Source organism: Mesoplodon bidens, assembly GCF_964165515.1.
Source record: "Mesoplodon bidens genome assembly, chromosome: Y".
Lineage (NCBI taxonomy): Eukaryota > Metazoa > Chordata > Mammalia > Artiodactyla > Ziphiidae > Mesoplodon > Mesoplodon bidens.
In genome coordinates, this window is record NC_138180.1 from 41,279,542 (window position 1) to 41,303,002 (window position 23,461).

Sequence of the window (23,461 nt, forward strand, 5' to 3'; positions counted from 1 at the left end):
TTAGTTCAGAAGTATTTATATGTTTATCTTTAAGATTTCTTCCTTCAGGACATTTCTGTAGCCAGAACCTTTTCAAAACAGAATGAGCACAAGTTCCGTTTGTATATACACAAAGTTTAAGATAGTCAAATACTTGTGGAAGGCCCATTATTAAAAAAAAAAAAAATCAGCCACTCTCACCTCCCCAAGTAATTATTTTTGATCCTTGAGGGATGCTTTTGTTATTTACTTCCATATTTCTAAATAACATGCCACTATTTTGACTTGTTAAGTTTTCAGTACTAGACATTTTCTGTAATTACCCACTACAGGAAGTACCCTCTCTTCCCAGCCCTGTGTTCACACACACCTCTCCTGTTTTCCCATCCTCACTATGGAGTAGTCTTGTAATTTTTAGGTCAGTATTTGTTATTATTTTGACGATATAAAAGGTGTCCACTGGGCTTCCCTGGTGGCGCAGTGGTTGAGAATCTGCCTGCTAATGCAGGGGTCACAGGTTCGAGCCCTGGTCTTGGAGGATCCCACGTGCCGTGGAGCAGCTATGCCCGTGAGCCACAAGTACTGAGCCCGCGTGTCTGGAGCCTGTGCTCCCCAACTAGAGAGGCTGCGATAGTGAGAGGCCCACGCACTGCGATGAAGAGTAGCCCCCGCTTGCCGCAACTAGAGAAAGCCCTCGCACAGAAACGAAGACCCAACACAGCAAAAATAAATTAATTTAAACAAAAGAGAATAAGGTCTTTGAATTAAAAACAAAAGTGTCCGCGACTAAGTCATGTGGTAGTTGTAACTACTTTTCGTTTCCGACTCTTTGCTTTCTCTGGATTTATTGTTTACTTAATTTTCTATGTACTTATTACTAATTTAGCTTCAGGCTGTCTCCTGGATGTTTAGGTCTCTCAGTATGATCAGGCACATCAGATAGTTGATAAATTTCATCTTCTTGGTTTAGGATGGTTAACCTGAAATGCTCACCATCCTCATCCTAGGGCTTGCATTTCCTTCTTTCCTGTGTTGGATCTTTGTCTCCTGTACCCAGGGTTGTCTGTTTTTGTCACCCTCTCATTTTAGTAAGGCACATCCTTCAAGCTTCCTGAGAAAAGAATGCGTAGGAGATAAATTTTGAAACTTTGCATGTCTTAAAATTTCTTTCTATTTTGCCATCTCTGTCTTTGTTGTTGTCATCGTCATTCTCCTTCCTTGGAGACTTTCTCAGCGTCCAAGTCTATTGAAACAATTTTTGAGCATATTTTTAGTTTCACAGTACTCTTGTCCTCTCATTATTCCTTTTTATAGGATTGTGTGCTTTCTTCATGTGCACAGTATTTTTTACTACCTGAAGTTAATTAATGATAAGTTTAAAGTTAGTTGAAAGTTTTCTTCTCTTTTCATTGTCCCTGTTTTCCCAGTTGCTTTTTTCCTATTCATTTTAGTGTCTACAGACCTTTCATGTTAACTCCTTTCTTCACATGTCTAATGATTTTTGTTGGTTTACTCACATTTAAGAACAGGATACTAACAAGCAGATTGGAGCATTGTTCATAATAGCCAAAAGTTGTAAACAGCCGAGATGTCCATCAGGAGATGAATGGGTAAACAAAACATGGTATATGCCTACAATGGAATATTAGTCTACTATTAAAAGGAATGACCCGTTCTATGTACTTTTACCTGTTCTTTGATGAGCCTGGAAAATATTATGCTAAGTGAAAGAAGCCAGGTACAGAAGGCCACACATTGTGTAATTCCATTTATATGAATTTTCCAGAATAGGCACATCCGTAGAGACAGAAAGTGGATTAGTAGTCGCCAGGGGATGGGTGAGGGAGGGGTGTGGGAATTAGGACTGACTGCTAATAGGTATAAGGCTTGTTTGGGGATGTTGGGAATGTTCTGGAATTAGATAATGGTGATGGTTACACAAAATAGTGAATGTACTAAAAACACACTGTAGTGTGCACACTTTAAAGTGGTGAATTTTATATTGTGAACTATATCTCAACTTTTTAATGCTATAAGAAAAGAGGATGCATTTAAATAATGACAGGTCAAAAGAGATGCTTAGGAAAAGAGATACTTTTACTAAAATGGTCCTTTATTATTTGCACTGTGGAAGTCAAATGTGATCTGAAGGACACCATCACATGGTGAAATCCAAATTAGTTTCATTCTTTATATTAAGATTACATGCTTAGGTATAGTTATAATCTATATTTTGTTACATGTAAGATTTTAAAACAGATTAGAAGCTCTGAGTGAAAGGGATAGGCTTGTTGACCATTTGGCATTTTATTGGGAAGCCTCATCCCCACCCTCATGTCACTGTTTTTAGTCTTTTCTTTTCCCCTCTTAGTGAGGTCAGATTTCCCCAAGAAGAATCTTCAGATCGATTGCCTGGAAAGCATAGGCTTGATGGGGAGCTGACTGTGGGGTGAGGGTGGGGGCAGAGGGAAAGGTCCAGGCATTCAGTATCTAAATATTTGCTTAATTCCCTGTTTAAAAATTATTTTATTTTATTTTTAAAATTATTTTATTTATTTTTGGCCGTGTTGGGTCTTCGTTGCTGCACGTGGGCTTTTCCCTAGTTGTGGCGAGGGCTTCAGTAGTTGTGGCTCAAAGACTCCAGAGCGCAGGCTCAGTAGTTGTAGCACGAGGGCTTAGTTGCTCCATGGCACGTGAGATCTTCCCGGACCAGGGATAGAACCCGTGGCCCCTGCATTGGCAGGCAGATGCCTAACCACTGTACCACCAGGGACGCCCCCCTCACCTTTTTTTTTTTTTTTAAGTACAGTATCCCCTCTCTATCTGCTGCCCCACAGGCAGAGACGGTCACACTTTATAGAAGTGAAACCACTCTAGCTTTTTGCTAGGAACAGGGATGGGCAGTCTCCCTTCAGCCCTCCTCCTCCTAGAGGTGTATGTCAGACACTTCCTTCTTAGAGTTCAGCTTCTTGGACTTGCTGAGTTAGTTAACCATTCATCCATCTGCTTACCAGCTTCCCAGATTTTGATACTCTTGCCTCGTCTTCTGTTCTCTTCATCCTAATGAATTAATCCTGTTGTGAAAAATCCCTTGGGTGTTTTAGTGGGGTTTCAGGGGAATGAAAGGAAATGCCTGTGTTCAATCTGTCATCTTTACCATGAAGTTTTATCTTGTTCTTTTTTTCTTATTTTTGCAATCTTGTTCTTTTTCTTTAACCATGTAGTGAAACAGCATTGTTTTAGCATTTCTAGTTTATATAGGCCAACATTTATTAATGGTGTTATTAATATACCTTGATTCCTTTTTTTTTTTTCCCACTGTAACGTGTGGCTTGTGGGATCTTAGTTGCCTGACCAGGGATTGAACCTGGGCCCTCAGCAGTGAAAGCACTAACAACTGAACTGCCAGAGAATTCTCAGATACCTTGATTACTTTTAATGTTTATTCTTTCTTATAAGCCAGAGACTGTGGCATCAACCACAGTCTTGGGCCAAGGCTTCTTATCCTCATTTGGATGTAATTTGACTTCATAATATTGTTTGTTAATGGAATGCTGAAGTGTGTTTAGAGTCCTTTGACAGAAATGTGGTTGGTATCCTATTTAGGACATGAAACGCAGTGTTTGGTTATCCAGTTCTTATGTCTTATTGCAGGTGGAATGCAATGACATTGCGTAGAATTATCCCTTGCTCCAAAGGGCAAACGAGCAAATTCAACTTTTAGAAATATGAGTCTCTTGAATAAAAAAAAAAATCCCACAGGACTCAGAGGCAAAAAGTATACAAGTCAATTTTCACAGCAAAGTAAAGGAGCTGTTACAGTGGAGGATTCCTGGACTGAATGTCAATATTATGACATAGTGTGAGTCTGTTTCGTGTTTGGTAATTGCAATCATTGTTGCTTTTGTTGTGGTCATCCATTTGCAATGCTTGGTGTCAGTTTATTTATCTCTTGTAAAAATAAAATACAGTGTGTGGGGGGAAAAAAGAAATATGAGTCTTTTGTGTACTGATGTGACTGATAGAAGATATATTAGTTTTTAATCCTTACGTTTAACACACAAAAATATTAGATAAATGTGCACTATTTTGACAGGGACCAATTTTTTTGGTCAGTTTTGGCAAATACTCTATTTTCTTAAAGTTTTGGTTTGCTGGCTCTGTCTGCAGTCCCCTTCGGTTACCTGTGTGTGCATGCACGTGTATGCAGAGTGTAATTGGCAGCTGCTTTTTAGGTTGTGTAGACAAGGAGCAGGCAGAAAGGGGGCCCTTCTGGAGTACCAGCTGTGATTCTTAGTGCCCACACCCCTTATAGGGAGAGTGCACCATTTTTAGCTAATTTCCTGTTATAATTTGTTCTGTGAAGGAAACAAAACAGGTTGATATGATGAGCGACATTGGGAGGCTGCTTTTGAGATCGGGCTGAGAGCCAGGAGAGGAGGGTTTTGTGCAGAGGAGGGGGGAGGGTCAAGACTATAATGCTTTGAAGTAGGCCTAACTGAGCATATGTGAGCAAAGAGATTAGGCTGATGTGACTGGAGTGAGGTAACTTAGAGGTAAAGGGAAATGAAGTAAGATTGCAGAAATCAGTCAAGAGCTGGATGGTATACAACCCTGTAAGTGCAGGTTGGGGTTTCATTCTCAGTACAGTGAGAAGATGTTGGAGGATTTTTAGTTGGTTGGTGTTTAGGCTGGGGGAGTAGCAATATGTAATAGTTTACTTTTTTGTTTTAAAGAAAACATTCTTAGTTGCTCATTAGAGAATAACTGTAGAAAGGTAAGCATAGATGCAGTAGACCTGTCGGGGGCTATTATAATAGCCCAGGAGAAAGATGATGGTAGCTTGATCTAGGTGGTAGCTATGGAAATAAAGAGAAGTGAATTCATTGGGCGTAAATTTTGGAGATAGTACTCAGTACTTATCTTTTTTAAATATATATAGAAATTTATGTGATTCATTTTTGGCTGGGTTGGGTCTTGGTTGATGCACACAGGCTTTCTCTAGTTGCAGCGAGCTAGAGAAACTCTGCATAGCATCCCCCATTATCAACATCCCCTACCAATGTAGTACATTCGTACAACTGATGAACCTACATTGACACGTCATTACCACCCAGAGTCCATAGTTTTCATTAGGGTTCACTCTTGATTTGTATATTCTAAGGGTTTGGACAAACGTATAATGACATGTAGCAGTCCTCTAATATCAGAGTACTTTCACTGCCCTAAAAATCCTCTCTGCTCTGCCTGTTCACCCCTCCACAGTCTCAACCCTGGCAATCACTCATCCTTTTACTGTCTCCATAGTTTGCTTTCTCCAGCATGTCAAATAGTTGGAATCACACAGTATGTAGCCTTTCCAGATTGGCTTCTTTCACTTAGTAATGTGCATTTCAGGTCCTTCTGTGTCTTTTCATGGCTTCATAGCTCATTTCTTTTTAGCACTAAATAATATTCCATTGTCTGGTTGTACCATAGTTGGTTTATCCGTTCACCCACTGAAGGGCATCTTGGTTGCTTCCAAGTTTAGGCAGTTATGAATAAAGCTGCTATAAATATCCATGTGCAGGTTTTTAACGTAAATATAAGTTTTCAGTTCATTTGGATAAATAGTGAGGGCACTATTGCTGGATCCTACAGTAAGAATATGTTTAGTTTCATAGGAAACCACCGAACAGTCTTCCAAAGTGGTGGTACCATCTTGGGAATTTCCTGGTGGTCCAGTGGTTAGGACTCTGCACTTCCACTTGCAGGGGGCACAGGTTCGATCCCCGGTCAGGGAACTAAATCCCACAAGCCACGTGGCTCAGCAAAAAAAAAGAAAAAAAAAAAAGGTAATGGTGCTATTTTACATTCCCACGAGCAATAAATGAGAGTTCCTACTGTTCCACATCCCCGTCAGCATTTGGTCCTGTCAGTGCTCCAGATTTTGGCCATTCTAATACGTGTGTAATAGTATCTTGTTGTTTTAATTTGCATTCCTTTGATGACATAAGATATGGAGCATTTTTTCATATACTAATTTACGGTCTGTATATCTACTTTGGTGAGGTGTCTGTCCAGGCCTTTTGCACATCTTTTTCATCAGGTTGTCTGTTTTCTTACTGTTGAGTTATTTTTTTCTTTTTTAAATAAATTTAGTTTATTTATTTTTGGCTGCATTGGGTCTTCATTGCTGTGCACAGGCTTCCTCTAGTTGCAGCGAGCAGGGGCTACTCTTTGTGGTGTGCGGGCTTCTCATTGCAGTGGCTTCTCTTGTTATGGAGCACGGGCTCTAGGCATGTGGGCTTCAGTGGTTGTGGCATGCGGGCTCAGTAGTTGTGGCTCACGGGCTTAGTTGCTCTGTGGCATGTGAGATCTTCCTGGACCAGGGATCGAACCTGTGTCCCCTGTGTTGGCAGGCAGATTCTTAACCACTGTGCCACCAGAGAAGCCCTTCTCCTTCACTTTTAAAGGATAATTTTTCAGGATTCCGAATTCTAGATTGGTAGGATTTTTTCTTTCAACAGTCTAAATATTTCACTACTCTCTCCTTGCTCGCATGGTTTCTGAGGAGAAGTTAGATGTAATTCTTATCCTTCCTCCTCTATAAATAAGGTGTTTATACCCACAGGCTTCTTTCATGATTTTTTTTCCCTTTATCTTTGATATTTCATATTCCTGAAGGTTGAATATGATATGCCTAGGTGTAGTTTCTGGCATTTATTCTGCTTGATCTTGGAGCTTCCTGGATCTGTGGCTTGGTGTCTGATGTTAATTTTGGAAAACTCTGAGTCATTATACCTCAAATACTGCTTCTTTTTCGCTCTCTCTTCTTCTCGTATCTCCATTATGTGTATGCTGCATCTTTTGTCATTATCTCACAGTCTTGGATATTCTGGGGTGTGTTTTTTTTTTTACCCATTTTTTTCTCCTTGCTTTTCAGCTTTGGTAGCTTCTATTGCTGTAGCCTCAAGCTCAGAGATTGTTTCCTCAGCAATGTCCAGTGTAGTAATGAGGCCATCAGAGGCAACCTTCATTTCTGTTACAGTGTTTTTGATCTCTGGCATTACCTTTTGATTCTTTCTACTTTACATCTCATTCATTACATTACCCATCTATTATTTCATGGCCTCCTTTTTTCATTAAACTCTTAGTATATTAACTATAGTTTAAAAAAAAAAATCCTGGTCTGATAATTCCAGTATTCCTGCCATATCTGACAGGTTTTAGTGCTTCTTTATTCTGTGCAAACTGTGTTTTTTGCCTTTGAGTATGCCTTGTAATTTTTTGTTGCAAGGCAGACGTAATCTACTAAATAAAAGGAACGGCAGTAAATAGGCCTTTAGTGATATAGAAATGAGGTATGGGGGAAGGAAGACCATTCCATAGTCCTATGATAAGGTGTCACTCTTTTAGTGAGCCTTTGCCTCTGGACTAAGAACTTTACACCACATGCTTCTTAGTTTCCCCCCACCTCCTTGGGTGAGACAGGATGGTTAGAATGGGCTGGAGCTGGTTTTCTTCCCTCAAGTAGTTTAAGCTCTGATAAAATCCCAGCAACTTTGACTCCGGAAAAATAGCATCTCATAGATCAGGCCTTGTTAAGAAGGTCAAGAATGCTCTGGTGTATTACACAATGGTTCCTTTACCCCAGTCCCCACCAACCCCCCACCCCCGCTGGAAGCACACAGGGAATTTTCTCCAGTGTTCACTGTGAGGGCCTGTTCGAGCTCCTAGAGGTAAGACTCACCAAAGTGTGGAGTCCCTTTTATGACTGGGTCCCCCTAGAGTTTTTAAGAGAGGTCATGCTGAGCCTCCAACAGTTTGTCGCATCCAGTTCAGGATTTCCTCCTGGCATGGAGGTTTCTACTTCAGAGTTTTCTGCGCTGGCAAGTTGTGATTGTCTGTATCCACCTTTTTGTCTCTTTTTACTTGTTAGGATGGAGTGGCGACTTCTAAGTTCCTTACATGCCAAGCTGGAAACCAGAAGTCCCAAATTAATTTTTAATGTTTGTGTCACACAGGAGTTCTAGGTTCTGGATTTTATGGTTGCTTACTTTGGAAAATTTTGCCGTTTAACATTGGCTTTTCAGATGTTTTTGCTTTCTTAAGTTGCTTTTTTTGCTTTGCGTAGGTGGCACAGGAATGGAACAGCTCTCCAAACAAAGAGAAATTCCATCAGTTGCATTTACGAAAATTTCCTGCTGATTATAAAAAATACTGGGAGTTTGTGGGTAAGTTCTTTCTTATGTAACTTGGGCTCTACCATATAATAATTGGAGATTGCTATTTGAGGGAACATAATAATTGCTTGAATTTTCTGGGATATAGGTTTCCTGAGGTGAATTTGTAAGCTCTTACAAAGAGTATGTTTAAAGTCTTTACTTAATGAGGATAATTACTGGGACAGTTATAAAATTCATGGTTTTAACCATTGTGCTAGCAGAATACCACAGGCCAAAGTGTCCCTAGATGCTGGGCAAGGGAGAGAGAAGGTGAGCGAGGGAGTTTGATTGGCGGGGGCGGAGGGGGTGTTGACATGATCGTGCGTACAGATTCTGAGTAAATCTCTCTGCCGTCTCTGCTCTCACTTCATGAGTTGTCTGGAGCAGGTGTCACAGTTATGTCTTAGTTATAAATAAACCAAGCATTTAGAACCCTTTAAAATAAAAAGTATAAATTCTCCGTCTGTCTCCTTCCCCCTTGCAGTCCATCCCACTCCATAGATTCACTTAAGAAAAAAAGCATGTACATATATTTGGGGGGGAAGGTATTATATGTTCACTGTAGATTATTCAGATAATATTAGCCAATAGTAAAATAAACATCACTCACAGTTCCCATCATTCAGAGATCATCTTATGAACATAGTAGTGTATATCTTACTGCTAGACTTCCTATTCATCTGAGTGAAGGGTGGGTGGGTAGGGTTATTTTACCTAAGTGACTTTTTTCATGTATTTATTCAGCAAATATTTACTGACTTTATACTACCTGATAGTGTATGATTCTAGATGCTAGGTATGTAGCTGTGATGAAAACATAAAATTCCACCTTCGTGAAGCTTACATTTGACTTATTTTCATTTAGTCTATTATAAATGTCTTTTCAGAGATAAATAATAATAGCATGTTCAGTGTTTGTAGTTATTCCATTGTAAGTGTATTCCATAGTTCTCTTTAACCAGTAATTTCTAGTTAGACATGTACATTACTTATGATTTTTTACTGTTACACTGAATAAATCCCTTTGCTAGATCAAACAGTGTGTGCATTTTAAGACTTTCGGTTCATATTGCCTCTGTCTACCAAAAAGAATACCATTTTCACTTCTGACATAAGAATGTAAGAATGTATCTCTTCTCATTTGCTAGTTTAAACTTATCCCCCAGTTTTATATGGAACATGTATCTCATTTGAAGTTGTAGTTTTTGTCCTCAAATCTTTATTGGTCTTTTATATTCTTGGGGGGGGGGCGGATAATTGTCTGTTCATGCCTTTTGTCCTTTTTTTTTTCTCTTAGGGAGGTTATTTTCTTACTTGTATGCATTGTTAATTTTTTTCAATTTCATTATTTGCTGTTCAGTTTCACATGCAGTTTTTGAGGCAGACAATTTTTATCTTCACATGTTCAAAAATACCGTATTTATTTCTTTACTGTTCAGTTGGTTTTAGAAATCAGATAAATACTTCCATATTTTCTTGTAGTAGTTTTATATTTCTTTCTAATATTTAAATCACTGATTTATCATCCATTTATCTTGATGGTATGATAGAATCACATAGCATTTACTCTTGTGTCTGACTTCTTTCACGTAACATGTCTTCGTAATTCATCAATTTTGTGTGCATCTTTGGTATTTTTTTCATTGCTGTGGTGGTATTTCAATATGTGACTGTGTCACAATTTTACTGTTGATGGACATTTTTATGATTATTATTTTAAAGAAGTTTTTTTTGTCAGTGCCATGCAGCTTGTGGGATCTTAGTTCCCCGACCAGGGATTGAACCCGGGCCACAGCAGTGAAAGCGCCGAGTCCTAACCACTGGATCGCCAGAGAACTCCCGTTAATGGACATTTTTTCAGCAGTTTAGGCCTGTGTGTCAGGGCTCTCCAAGTCCATGCCCAAGTTCAGTGATTCGCTAGGAAGACTCACAGGAATTATATTCATGCTCATGGCTGTGACTTACTATGGCAAAAGGATACAAAGCAAAATCAGCAAAGGGAAAAAGGAAACCAGGAGCAAGTTTCCAAGAGTCATTTCCCAGCGAAGTCACACAGGACACACTTAATTTTCCCAGTAGTGGGCTGCGACAACCCATGTGACACATTATCTACCAGGGAAGCTTAGAGACCCAGTGCCTAAAACACCCTCTGCCTAGCCCACATTCATGACTTTCACAAGTAAAGTGGGTGTTTGACATAAGCTGTAGAGAAAAAATTTGGCAAACAGGTAAGGTACAGTGAGCCATTGTCATCAGCAAATGATGAGAGCTGTCTGGAAAACCAAGTTCCCAGATTCCAAGGGGGCCAACCTTGTAAGCAGGCCTTTCTAATGATAGCAGCCTCAGGCCTTCTTCTACACACAGCATTTTATGAATAATGCTATTATGGTCATTCATGTGTCTCTTCGTGTTATGCGAGGGCATTTTTGTGGAGTCTGTCTCCTGAAGTGGGTCTCAGAGTCTCAGGGTATTATGCATGAGCTTAACATGAGTAGATAATGCCAAGCTAGTCGTGCAGAATGACACACCCCACCAGCGTATGGAAGTCACGTTGCTCCATGTCTCTGCCAACACATTTGTGTTGATTGTGCTGTTCATTTTAGCCATTGTAGTGTGTGTGTATTGATGGCCATTTGTGGTTTTATTTTGTAATATCCTGGCTATCAGTGAGATTGAGCACCTTCTCATATATTTAGTAGATGCTCAAGTAACCTCTCTAGGGAAGCACCTATTAAAGACTCTTGTTCATTTTCTGTTAGTTGTCTTTTCCTTACTGATTTGTAGCAAGTTCTTTATGCAATCTGGATATAAACCATCCTCCCACTTTGGCTTGCATTATGTCTCTCTTAGTGATGTCTTTAAAATTCTTATTTTATTCTTGTTTAGACTTTATTTTTTAACATAACAAATGCATCTGTGTATTTTTTATGGTTAATGGTCTGTGCCAAAGGTTTAAGAAACCTTTCCCTGCTGCAGGTCATAAATATATTATCTTAACATCTAGAACAGGTGTCAGCAAACCACAGCTTGCAGATCTACCCTGTATCCTGTTTTTATACTGCCCAAGAGTAAGGTTCTTACATTTTTTAAGCTTTTGAAGAAAAGATGATGATGAATATGCAACAGACACCATGTGTAGCCTGCAAAGAAAAATCTGGCTCTTTACAGAAAGTTTGCCAATCCCTTTTCTAGAGGCTTCGCTGTTTTGCCGACCTGGAATGGATTTTGTACACGAGTAAGATGTAGGGGCCATGTTTCATTTTTTTTTCCCTAATGGAGATGTAATTACCCCAGTAGTGTTTATTGAAAAGATTATCCTTTCTCCATGGTCTGCAGTGTCATATTTGTTACAAATCTAATGTCCATTTAATGCACTCGCCTTTTTCTGGACTCCTTTCTTCTTTGTTGGATCATTTGCCTACCTTTCTGCCCATATCACATTGCTTAATTTTACTTAATTAAGCTTTATTATAAACATTAATGAGCAAGTCTGCTTACCTTGTTTGGCCTTAAGATTACGTTGGCTATTCTTGTCCCTTTGCGTTACCATGTAAGTTTTAGAGAAAAAAAAGATGTGGACATTTGTTAAGAATTGACATCTTTCTAATACTGATTTGAATACGATACATACTGTCAGTTATTTAGGTTTACTTTCAGTAATGTTTTACAGTTTTCTAGGGAGAGGTTTTGCAGATCATCATTGGTTAGATTTTTTTTCTTTTGGTGTCATAATTATTTAAGTGACTATCTCTAATAGAGATGGACCTAAAAATTCATAGTGTTTTTGCTGATAATTCATTATTTTGTTGCTAAAGTATGAACCATGATTTCTTAATATTAGATAGCTAGACAGTGTTCAAGTTTTCCGTTTCCTCATAAAGAACAATTTATTTCAGCCTGCTTGAATTAAGATCCAAGTTGGGTCCACTCACTGACATTGTTAATATGTCTTCTTCAATTACAATTGTCTCCTTCATGGATCCCTCCCGCTTTGTAATTTATTTTTTGAAGAAATTGTGTTGTTGACCCTGTAGAATTACAGGGTCTGTGTCTGTGTCTTGCTGATAGCATCCCCCTGGTGGTGTTTAGTATGTTTTTCAGTCCTTTGTACTTTTTGTAAATTGATAGTTGGATCTAGAGGCTTGATCAGTTTCATTTGACCTAATATTTTTGGCAAAACTAGTTCATAGCTGAGGTTGGTGTGTTCCTTTATCAGGAGGTGCTTGATCTCTAATTTCTCTTTTTGTAATACTTATAACCGTTGATCCTTAATGCCTAGATTAATTATTTTACTAAAGGATACAAAATGGTGATATTTTTATTTGATCATTTCTTCATTTATTTGCTATTGTAGTTCTGTAAAGAAAAAGTGCTCTATTTTATTTGATTACTCAGTAGTATACTTTATAAAGAAGGGTAGAATAAGTATTGATACTTGACTCCTGACCAGTTTTCAAAATAATGACTTAATTCTCTGCAAGTGCTGGGTTGACCAGTGAACTTTAAAAAAATGTTTTTTCGTTATGAACACATGGACTTAAATACACTTGTTTCAAGTCTTTGTAATTGGTTTCTTCAAGTTGGCTCCTGAGCCCTTTAGACAGGCTAGTCTTTGAGAGCTTTCTTGCTACCTGATATAACCGATACCATCTATATGTTTTATCCTGTATGTGAGCTTTCAATTTTCTAAGTAGCCGTAGTATCTTTGGGTAGAAAAAGTTATTTCAAGATCAGTATTGGCATGTTATATGCTGTTTACAAGTAATACATGTAAACATAAGGATACAGAAAGGTTAGAAGAGGAAGATTGGAGAAAGCTACTCATGCAAACCCAACTAAAAGAAACTTGTTTTGCTCTGTTAATACCAGACTAAATAGACTTTACGGCAGAAGAGCATTATTTGAGATTAAAAGCGAGTATTTCACAATGATAGCAAGTTCAGTGAACAGAAGATAGGACCATTTTGAATACCTAATAAAATATATAAAGAAAAAACTGATAGAACTAGAGTGTACTCTTTACATATATGTGAGACCTTTGAACCATTCATTTTTTCTTTTCTTTTAGTTTGGAAATTATACGTCAACTTGTACCTCTTTTGCCATTTAGTAGTTTAGGTGAACACTTAGAGCGTACATGATTCAAAGTTTACAGATTTCATCGATACTTTAAGTGTCTCCATAGATAAGGCAAAATCTTAAAAAACTTTAACCCTGTTTATCTGTTCCACTTTGTATATTATTATTGTTACGTATTTTAACTCTATATTTTAAACTGTGTTATACATACAGTTGGTCCTCTGTATTTGCGGGATTTGCGTCATCGGATTCAAGCGTGGATTGAAAATATTCAGGGAAATAAAATTCCAGAAAAACATGTTTGCTCTGCACCAGCACCTATTTACATACCACTTATGTTGGATTTACAACTATGTCCATAGCGTTTGCATTGTATTAGGTATTATAAGTAATCTAGAGATGATTTAAAGTGTACTGGAGGATGTGCGTGGGTTATATGCAAATACTATGCCGTTTTACATAAGGGACATGAGCATCTGAGGATTTTGGTGCCTGCGGGAGTCCTAGAACCAATTCAAGGACTGTACTCTGTGTAGTGCCTTGTGCAGCCCTTTTTTGTTTGTTTGTTGATTCTAGTAGTTCATGTATTCTCTCCTGGTGCTTTGCTTATTTCTAATATGTTGGTCATTGTCTTTGGAAAGCTATTTAAAAAATAATCAGGGGCCTAGGATGATAGGATGTCCTCTTCCAGAGAGGATTTTTCTTTGCTTCTGCCAGGATTCTGGGAGTACTAGCAATGTTGGATCATCTTAATCCGGCTTAAAGGATTGAGCTTTCCTGAAGTACTCGGGTGAATTGAAGCTGCCTTCATTGTTGGGTGTAGTCCTTCATGGTCCCTACCTGAAGCTTGAGGGCTACCAGGATGCCTACTTTATCTATGCAGGCCCTGGACTCCAGTTTTTGTCTCTTTTTTTTGTACAAGGCTATCCCAGGTACTGCTCAAATTCCTGGCTGCCACTCCCTGAAGAGTTCAGATGTTTCTAGGGAAAATACTGGGCTGACCCTTACGGATCTCTACCTTGTTCTGGATCTCAACAGAGTGATTCTTCATTGTTGTATTTGCTCTCTGATGCCTTCAAATAGACATTTCTTACATGATGCATTTTTAAAATTCTTTTTTGACTTAGTAGTTCAGTCTACTTAATCCTAGTACTTCGTGCTTTGGTTCAGTATGTTGCTGCTGGATTTGGCAGTTGGTACTGAACTTTTTTTAATTTTAGAGCTTGCTCTGTTTTCCCAGCCCCATTTATTTTACTACTGTCCTTTCCCCCTTGTTTGAAATGCCACTAGTAGGCTCAAAATTCTTACGTGTACATGGATCTGTTTCCAGATTTTCTCTCGGGATTTTGAAAGCAGGGCACAAAAGTGAAAATTCCTTGATTAAAAACTAAGGTAAACTTCAAGGAAAAGAAATGTATTAGCTACTTTTGAATATTATGACTTCATCTATTTTGGCTTTGTAGCAGGTTTTAAGAAGACTTTTATAATGCTGTGTGATCAATATTTGTCAATGCTGACTAGCTTAGACTATCATTTTGAAGTATGTACAAAGTCCGCTAGTGCTGTATACTTGCTTGAACTTAGTACAAGCGTTTAATATCCTTTAATCTCATGTAAAATAATTCTGTTAGAATAAATGCTGGCTTCTTCTTGTGTTATAGTTTATCTTGAGGAATGTGAACTAGCTAAACAGCTTCATCCAAAGGAAAATGATTTGGTGTTTTTGGTTCCTGAAAGACTAAATGGAGAGAAGAAGGATATAGAGAGACATCGCCTGCAAGTTCCCCGTGAACATTACTGTGGCTATGTTCATACGTTCCGCCGCACTTCAGTCAGTAAGTACCTAATGAGACATGGAAGAGAAATCTGTCAGCAGCTCATCTTTTCATCTCCCTCTAAATTAGGCTTTACTAGCCATGTATTTGCTATACATTTACCAGCCCTCTATTTGCTGTCCATTTACCAGATGTATGTTTGCTCTATGTTTACCAGACTGTATTTGCTAGGTTGATTACTTACCATTCAGAGTCCTCTTTTAGTTTTTCTAGACTCAGCTGGAAAAGGCCCAGCACGTATTGCTTTAGACTTAGGATTTTAAAGCTTTCTTTTGTAATGTCTTCTCCTTCTAGTAAATGCCTTCATCTGTCAGTGTGTTTGTTATAAAACAGACAGTTTGCAAACCATCTGTTTGTTAAATCACATTCCAGCCTTGGTTTGGGGGCTAATTATTGATGAGCAGACCAAACACAGAAGTAATTGTAAGGCAACTGGAGGGGTTTACTGTTTCATCACTCCCATCCATTGTGGGGTAGGGACTTCTCTCCCTAAGGTAGCATAACAAAAATAATGTTAGCTTGAATTTAAGGACTACTGACTGTGTGCCAGCCAGTGTGCCCTGTCCTTCCTGTACACATTTATCATCTTTTCCCAGAGCCCTGCAAAGCAGAATGGTTTGTTCCCTGCTCATTGGGAAATCAGAGTTCAGGGATGTTAAGTAACATATCCAAAGGCATCCTTACTATTAAACACTCGGTCCAGAATTGAAACCTAATTTTGTTTGACTACGAAGTCCACATGCTTGATATATGCCAAGCTGCCTTTTTGACATTGCTGCTCTCTTAGTCTCTGTTACGGGAAGCGAATATGTGATCATTATTCCTTCCCCTTTTTGTATCATATCTTAAAAATAGCAACAAAGCTCTTAGAGTTTAACATCGTGCCGCATCATAACTGGTGTGCCATGTCCACTATTGTGTGGTCAGAGCTCAGTTCTTTGTGCAAGATGCATTGAGCACCAGGGATATCTAGCTTCATCTGTGCTTTCAACTCTTACAAGTGGTTACATTTGCCAAAGTTCTGTTTCTAAGATTTAGCAATGGTTTCTGTCTCCTTCCCGGAACTCCTCATGCATCCAACTACCTGACGTCTCCATTTGGAGATTATTAGACATTTCAAACCTACTCCAAAAGGAAGCAATTGATTTACTGCCTGACATCTGCTGTTGCTCCGTTTTTTCCCAACTCAGCATGTGGGACCTCCATCCCATTCTTCCAGTTGCTCAGCCCAAAACCTCAGAGTCATCCTTGAGTCCTGCTTTCCCTCGCACGCTCCATCTAATGCATCAGGAAGTCCTGTCGGATCTTCCTTGGCCATATATCCTACATCCAAGTGCCACCTCTCCTGCTGCCTCCTGGCCCACGTGACCATTCACTTTTACCTAGATTTTAGCCTCTTAAGTTGTCTTCTTGTGCTTTTTCCATTGCAGTTTATTCTTCATTCGCGATAAGTGATTCTTTTACTGTGTGACTTAGCGTGTGTCACTTACCTGCGCGGAGCTGTCCTGTGCTCTTGACCTGACTCAGAGTCATGTTCAGAGTGGTTAACTGCAGAGCCCTCTGAAGTGTAGCTGCATTTACCGTCTTGGTCTTCTAGCTCGCTTCTCCCTGCTTTTCCTTCTAGCCATTCTGGCCTTCTCCCTGTTGTGAAAATAATCCAGGCACCTCGCTGCCCCATTGTCTTTGCAGTTGCTGATTCTCTGCCTGTAACCCACTTTCCCCGGTTACGGGCATGGCTCACTCACTTAATGCCATGGCTCTGCTCAAATATCATATCAGGAAAACCTCCCCTGACTCTCCTGTCTACCACAACACTCCCTCACAACCCTCATCACTTCCTCATCCCCCTTCTCGGCTTTCTTCCTAGCACTTACCATCACCTGACATGTTTATTTGCTTATCTGCCCCCTTCTTCTAAAAAATAAGCCTCCAGAGGACAGGAATGTTGCCTGGTTCTTAGGATGCAGTCAGTAGATACTTACTGAGAAAATTATGTAAATGATGTATAAAAAACATGTTACAGGGCTTCCCTGGTGGCGCAACAGTTGAGAGTCCGCCTGCCGATGCAGGGGACATGGGTTCATGCCCCGGTCTGAGAAGACCCCACGTGCCACAGAGCGGCTAGGCCCGTGAGCCATGGCCGCTGAGCCTGCGTGTCCGGAGCCTGTGCTCTGCAACGGGAGAGGCCACAACATTGAGAGAGGGCTGCATACCACAAAAAAAAAGTTACAAAACAGCTTGTTCTGAATAACCTTTTTAACTGGACACTGTTATTCACTGGTAACTGAAATTGCTTTTTCTCCTTCTTGATAATAGTGCGTAATGGGAAATCTGAGTGTTCCCTTTCCATCCAGACTCAACATAATTTACCAGTCAATTTAAATGAATTCGTGAAATGTCTTGTAATCAGCTCTCTGGTGACTACACAGAGGAAGTTGAAAGCCATGTCTTTGCTGAGTGGTCGGAACCAACTGGCCAGAGCCGTTCTGAATCCAAACCCCATGGACTTCTGTACAAAAGATTTACTAACTACAGCATCTGAGAGAATTGTGAGTGACAGTCATTTGATAACAGGGAAAGTCAGAACATTTCATGTCAAGATGTTAAAGCATGTTATTTTTATCTGTCACACATTCCCTGTTGTCTACAACAAAGACATAGTCACCATGTGTGCCCAGTGACGTTTTTAGTGCTTAGTTTTCTTTAATATTGCAAAGTAGTTCTTTGTGTTAAGTTAGTCAGCTTACCTCAGGAAAAAAGGTAGAGTCCAAAAAGGAATTGAAAACATGCTTGCAGAGCAGCATTAAAATGTGAGGTGAACATCCTACTTAACTGTTTGTTAGGTAATTAAATACAGGAGTAAGAGGAGGTTTAATGGAATGACTTTTGCATTTGAATGATCAGTGGAGCATTGACTGGTACTGTTGTCAGTGTGACGACGAAGTTGTGATTTTTGTGTGAACACATATTTCTCATTGTTGTAAGAGTTGGGTGTAAGTTCCAGGAAATTAACACAGAGACAGGCGGAAGGAAAGGAATGTTATTTGAACCCCTGTCTTGTGTTAGGACTTTCATATGCATTTTCTCAGTCAGTTCCCACCCTCTAAGGAATCCCAGATTTAATGATTGTCAAAGCCTGAAGCCCAGAGAGGTTAGGAGTTTAGAGACCTAGCTTTTGAGTGAAACTGAGGTGTAGACTCAGATCTGACCCCAAATCCCTGTTGTTTTGACTGTATCACTTGTGTTAGGAAAGGAAGTCTTGGAATGTTTTTACTGTCTAAAGAGAGGATTGACTAAAATGGGAAGAACCACGGAATAAAAAGAAGAAAAGTACAAAACAGTTTATTGTGATCATCTTTATAAGAATCACAAATAAAAATATAGTTGTTGTGGTTGTAGTTGGACTGAGGCCTGTAGACTCATCAGTAGCTCTTTCCAGTAGTGAAAGTGGTTCTTAGATTAAGGGTCATTTTGGGGTTTTGCCTGATCATCACCAAAGCTTCTGTCTGACAAAGGTCAGCAGCAGTTCAAACAGATGTCTTCCACTCTCTCGCTCTCCTGTGCCATCCCAGGAAGAACCGCTCGTTCTCACTAGTGTCTTTTGTATAGATTGCCTACCTAAAAGATTTCAATGAAGACCAAAAGAAAGCGATAGAAACTGCATATGCCATGGTGAAACACTCCCCAGCAGTTGCCAAGATCTGTCTGATTCATGGACCACCCGGGACAGGAAAATCAAAAACCATTGTAGGCCTCCTGTACCGCCTACTGACAGAGGTAGAGTGTGCACGAGGGCATCTGTGCCCTTAATTGAGTATGTTGTTTTACTTTAACGTGTAAATAAGTACTAAAGTGTGTTTTTCCCTTCACTTCTGTGTATCTTTTGGATACTGTGTGGAACTATATCAGATAAAGTGGTAGCAGAGGTAGAGAAGGTTATAAGAAATAAAAGGAACAGAAAATGTTATCTTGTGTGAAACTAATTCTATGGGCTAGAATAGTGGTCTTCGGGCTTTATTATAGGTCACGGCTAATCCCAGGAGACAATCTTGAATGTATTCCTGGGTTACATTTTGGATTGAACATTGAATAAAATAAGTGGATAGTAAGGTAAGGCTCAGAGAAGTTAGATTTTATGCCAGAGTAATTTTTTTTTTTTTTCGGGCACACCATGCGGCATGTGGGATCTTAGTTCCCCGACCAGGGATCAAACCTGGGCCCTTGGCAGTAAGAGCACTGCGTCCTAACCACTCGTTGGCCAGGGAATTCCCGGCCAGAGTAATTTTTTAACATCAGTGTAAGATGTAGGTGCTTTTATTTACTTTTAACTATTTATTAGGGGAACTTTCAAATATATGTGACAGTAGAGAAGAACTATAACACTGCACAATAGAGCTTATCAGTATTGTTTGTTTTTTTTGTTTGTTTGTTTATTTGTTGCAAATTGTCGAACCAGAGGAGGGGGCATTCAGATGAGAACTCCAATGCCAAAATCAAACAAAACCGTGTCCTTGTGTGTGCACCTTCCAATACAGCTGTTGATGAACTTACGAAAAAAATTATGCTTGAATTCAACGAGAAGTGTAAAGACAAGAAGAATCCTTTAGGTATGATACTTATGTGGGCTTTTCATTTGTTTTTGTTTTCAGTGTTTAGTGTGGTAACTTTGAATGACAAAGAGCAAGCCAGTTCTGGTCATTTTTTCTACTTGAGGCTGTGGCCCATGTGTACTTACTGCTTTGTTTACTGAATATTTTGGAGCATTTATTCTGTGCCAGGCCCTGTGCCGTTTGAAACACCTTAGAGCAGCCCTTGATTCAGTTGTGTAGGGGTTAGGGAAGACTTTTAGAGGAAATGATATCTAAGATGAAACTTGGAAGAGCAATGAGGAAGTGAAGTGGGGAGAGGACTCTGGTGGAACTTACTGTACATAAAAAGGACCAGAAGCCAGAGAACCGTGGATGGTTCAGTCTAGCTAGAATATAACGAGCTCCACCAAGGCAAGGGCTTTTAAAAATGTGTTCATTGTAGTAACCCCCGTGCCTGGAACAGTGCCTGGCACTCAGTTGGGACTTAGTAGATGTTTAGTGACACAAAAGCTAGAGCAGTCATCACTTATGGTTACCGAGTGCTCACTATGTGTCAGTACTCAGAGTAATCCTCTGAGCCATGCAATAAATAACCTATCTACATTTTATAGGCGGAGAAGCTGAGGAGTTGAGATGTAAAGTATACCACAGGGACAAGTCTTTTCAGTACAGTTGACAGATTGAAGAGCATTGCCACCGAGGATTCGGAATGCTTGAGCGAATGTGTAAAGTCATTTCTGTGCACTTAACCTTAACACCTCCTCTCACACCAGCCATCCTGAGTGGCGTGGTTATGGCTCTGGGTCGGGCTGCTCTTCTAAGCACATGTATCTCATCTTCCCTAAGCAAATTTTATTTTCCTTGATGTTACCTGGCAGTGACCTAAATCAGTTAAGATTCAATTAGGCTTCAAATAATAGACACTCCAACTACAGTGGCTTAACTATGATAGAAGTTTATTTCCTTCTTACTCAGAAGCCCAGAGATGGGCAGCTGAGGGATGATACTGGCGTGATGACTCTACTTCCGAGTCTTCAGAGACCTAGGGTCTTTCTACCTTGTTGCTGCACTACGTGGGACCCCCCCACTCCCTAGTGCACCTCATGGTCAGAAACAGCTGCTCCAGCACCAGTAGTCCCATCTAGCAAGTGCAAGGAAAAAGGGACAGATATACTAGCTGTGCTTTAAGGAAAGTTCTGAGACGCTGCCAGTAGCACCTCTGCTTATTTCCTTTTGGCCAGAACTTAGTCCCGTGGCCACACCAGCTGCAGGAGCAGCCAGGATGTGTCGTCTGTCTTCGCAGGAATCACACATATTTCCCCTTTTATTGCACATGTATTAGCTACATCTAGAGGTCATTTGCTTTTAAAACTGAAAATGCATTGTGAACGGCAACTTTTCTACTCACCATTATGTTTGTGAGAACTATGACTTTATGTATCGCTGTATATGGATACGGTCATTCATGTTAACTGCTATAGGGTGTCTCATCTATGAGTGCACAGTTCATTCGTTATCCATTGATAGAAATGTAAGTTCTTTCCCTTTTTTTTTTTTTGTTATTTCAAACTTAATTCCTGTACTTGTGCCTGTTTCTCCAGTGCAGGATGAAAACGTTTACTGCAGTGACTGAGTTGTATTGTGTTGTACTGTACAGCAGCTGAAGGGAGTACACTGGAGTACTGTGTTCTTACTCACGTCTCCTGAGTATTCATACAGGCTGCTAGGGCAGTGCTTTCACACTGTGGCTTGTGACCAGTTAGTGGATTGTGAAATCAGTTTAGGGAGATCAGAACCAGCATACTTACACAAGATAAGATAGAACAGAAGAGAACAGAAAAGATTAGAGTGTAGGTAGTGAGGGGTAAAGTATTGTATTGTGAAACCTGTTTTATTGGTGAGGTATCAGTGTGCTGGCTTTCAATGTGAAGTGTACCTCATACTATAGATCACGGTCAAAAGAGTTTATAAAAACACTGGTCTAGTGTATATATACCTAGAAATGAGAATGCTGGGTTGAAGGATTTGTGCTGATTCTAGATAGTGCCCGGTTCTGCTCCAAAGTAGTTGTATCAAATTATACAACCGAGAACAGTTCCCGCGTGGTTTTCACTTTCCTTTCCCTGAGGGAGGGTAATAAGCCCTTTTTCAGGTGTGGGCTGACAACACGAGAAGGCTGGGACGAAGGTGGCACAAGTGTAGTGTCTAGGTTGGATTTTTAATATTTTTGTTAGAGAGAAAATGACATCTCTTGTCAGTAAAGACGGCTTTTTTCTTCTTATTCAGTACTTTCATTTTTGCTTCTTTTCACTATGTCCAGTGGTCCTGGGTGTCCTTTACAGAAATACCTTGGACATCTCACCATTAAGTGTGATGTTTGTTCCTGGGGTTTGGTATATACGCTTTTATCAGGTTAAAAAAGTCCCCACCTAATTAGAGTTTTTTAATGAATGGGTGTTGAATTTTACTGCATGCAGATTTTTTTCATTCATATACCCCTCCCCCTCACCATATGGCAGTGCAAGCACAGAGTCCTAACCAGGGAATTCTGCTTTTCTTTTCTTTCTTTCTTTCTTTCATTCTTTCTTTTCTTTCTTTTCCTTTCCTTTTTTTTTTTTTTGTGTGTGGTACGCTGGCCTCTCACTGTTGTGGCCTCTCCCGTTGCGGAGCACAGGGTCTGGACGCGCAGGCTCAGTGGCCATGGCTCCCGGGCCTAGCCGCTCCACGGCATATGGGATCTTCCCGGACTGGGGCACGAACCTCTGTCCCCTGCATCGGCAGGCAGACTCTCAACCACTGCGCAACCAGGGAAGCCCCTTTTCTTTTCTTTCTTTTCTTCTTTCTTTCCATACCCCGAGGCTTAAGGGATCTGAGTTCCCCGACCAGGGTTTGAAACCAGGCCCATGGCAGTGAAAGTGCCGAGTCCTAACCACTGGACTGCCAGGGAATTCCCTACAATGCTTTACTAATTTGAAAATATCTTTGATTCCTAGAATAAGGTCTGCTTGGTTGTGTAGTATGATTTTTTTACCACATTGCTGGATTGCTATTGATTTTTTTAACTGACGGCAGCCTATAATTTTTCTTTGTCATATCTTTGGTTTTAGTATTGAAGTTATACAGACTTTAAAAATGAAGTTATACAGGGCTTCCCTGGTGCCGTAGTGGTTGAGAGTCTGCCTGCCGATGCAGAGGACATGTGTTCGTGCCCTGGTCCGGGAGGATCCCACGTGCCACAGAGAGGCTGGGCCCATAAGCCATGGCGGCTGAGCCTGTGCGTCTGGAGCCTGTGCTCCACAATGGGAGAGGCCAGAGCAGTAAGAGGCCCGTGAACCACAAAAAAAAAAAAAAAAAAAAAAGAATTTATACAGACATTTATTTGGGATGTTTCATATATGACAGGGAATTACCTGTTACTTGAAGGTTAATTTGTTTTTAGTGTTGTCTTTTGGGGGGCTTCTTGTTTGTTTGTTTTTTGTCTGTTTTTTGACAGATGGGTAAGTTTCTGTGTGCTGAATGTCTTTAATTGTTGGTTTATTCAAGTTTTCTACATTTGAGTGAGTTTTGCTAATTCATATTATTCAAGAAGAATCTCCACGTCACCTTAGGTTTTCAAATATATTGGTATAACATTGTTCACTGTATTCTCATTTTTAAAATCTCAACTGTATTTTGGTTGGGTCACCTTTGTCATTCTCTGTATTATGTGTTTAGGCTCTAAGTCCACATGTGGCATGGGCCTATAGTTGGAAAGTCCTAGAAGAGAGTTTTT

The 23,461-nt window shown here is 39.9% G+C and overlaps 1 protein-coding gene across 1 annotated transcript in view; it reads left to right on the top strand.

The window, feature by feature from the left end:
* Positions 1-23,461, top strand: part of LOC308609668 (putative helicase senataxin) — a 61,255-nt gene that overhangs the window by 16,483 nt on the left and 21,311 nt on the right. Inside the window, exons 9-13 of the mRNA XM_081223389.1 lie at positions 8,096-8,195; positions 14,927-15,100; positions 17,417-17,649; positions 18,710-18,877; positions 19,494-19,707. Of these exons, the coding sequence (XP_081079515.1) occupies positions 8,096-8,195; positions 14,927-15,100; positions 17,417-17,649; positions 18,710-18,877; positions 19,494-19,707 (889 nt within the window). The remainder of the gene's footprint in view (positions 1-8,095; positions 8,196-14,926; positions 15,101-17,416; positions 17,650-18,709; positions 18,878-19,493; positions 19,708-23,461) is intronic.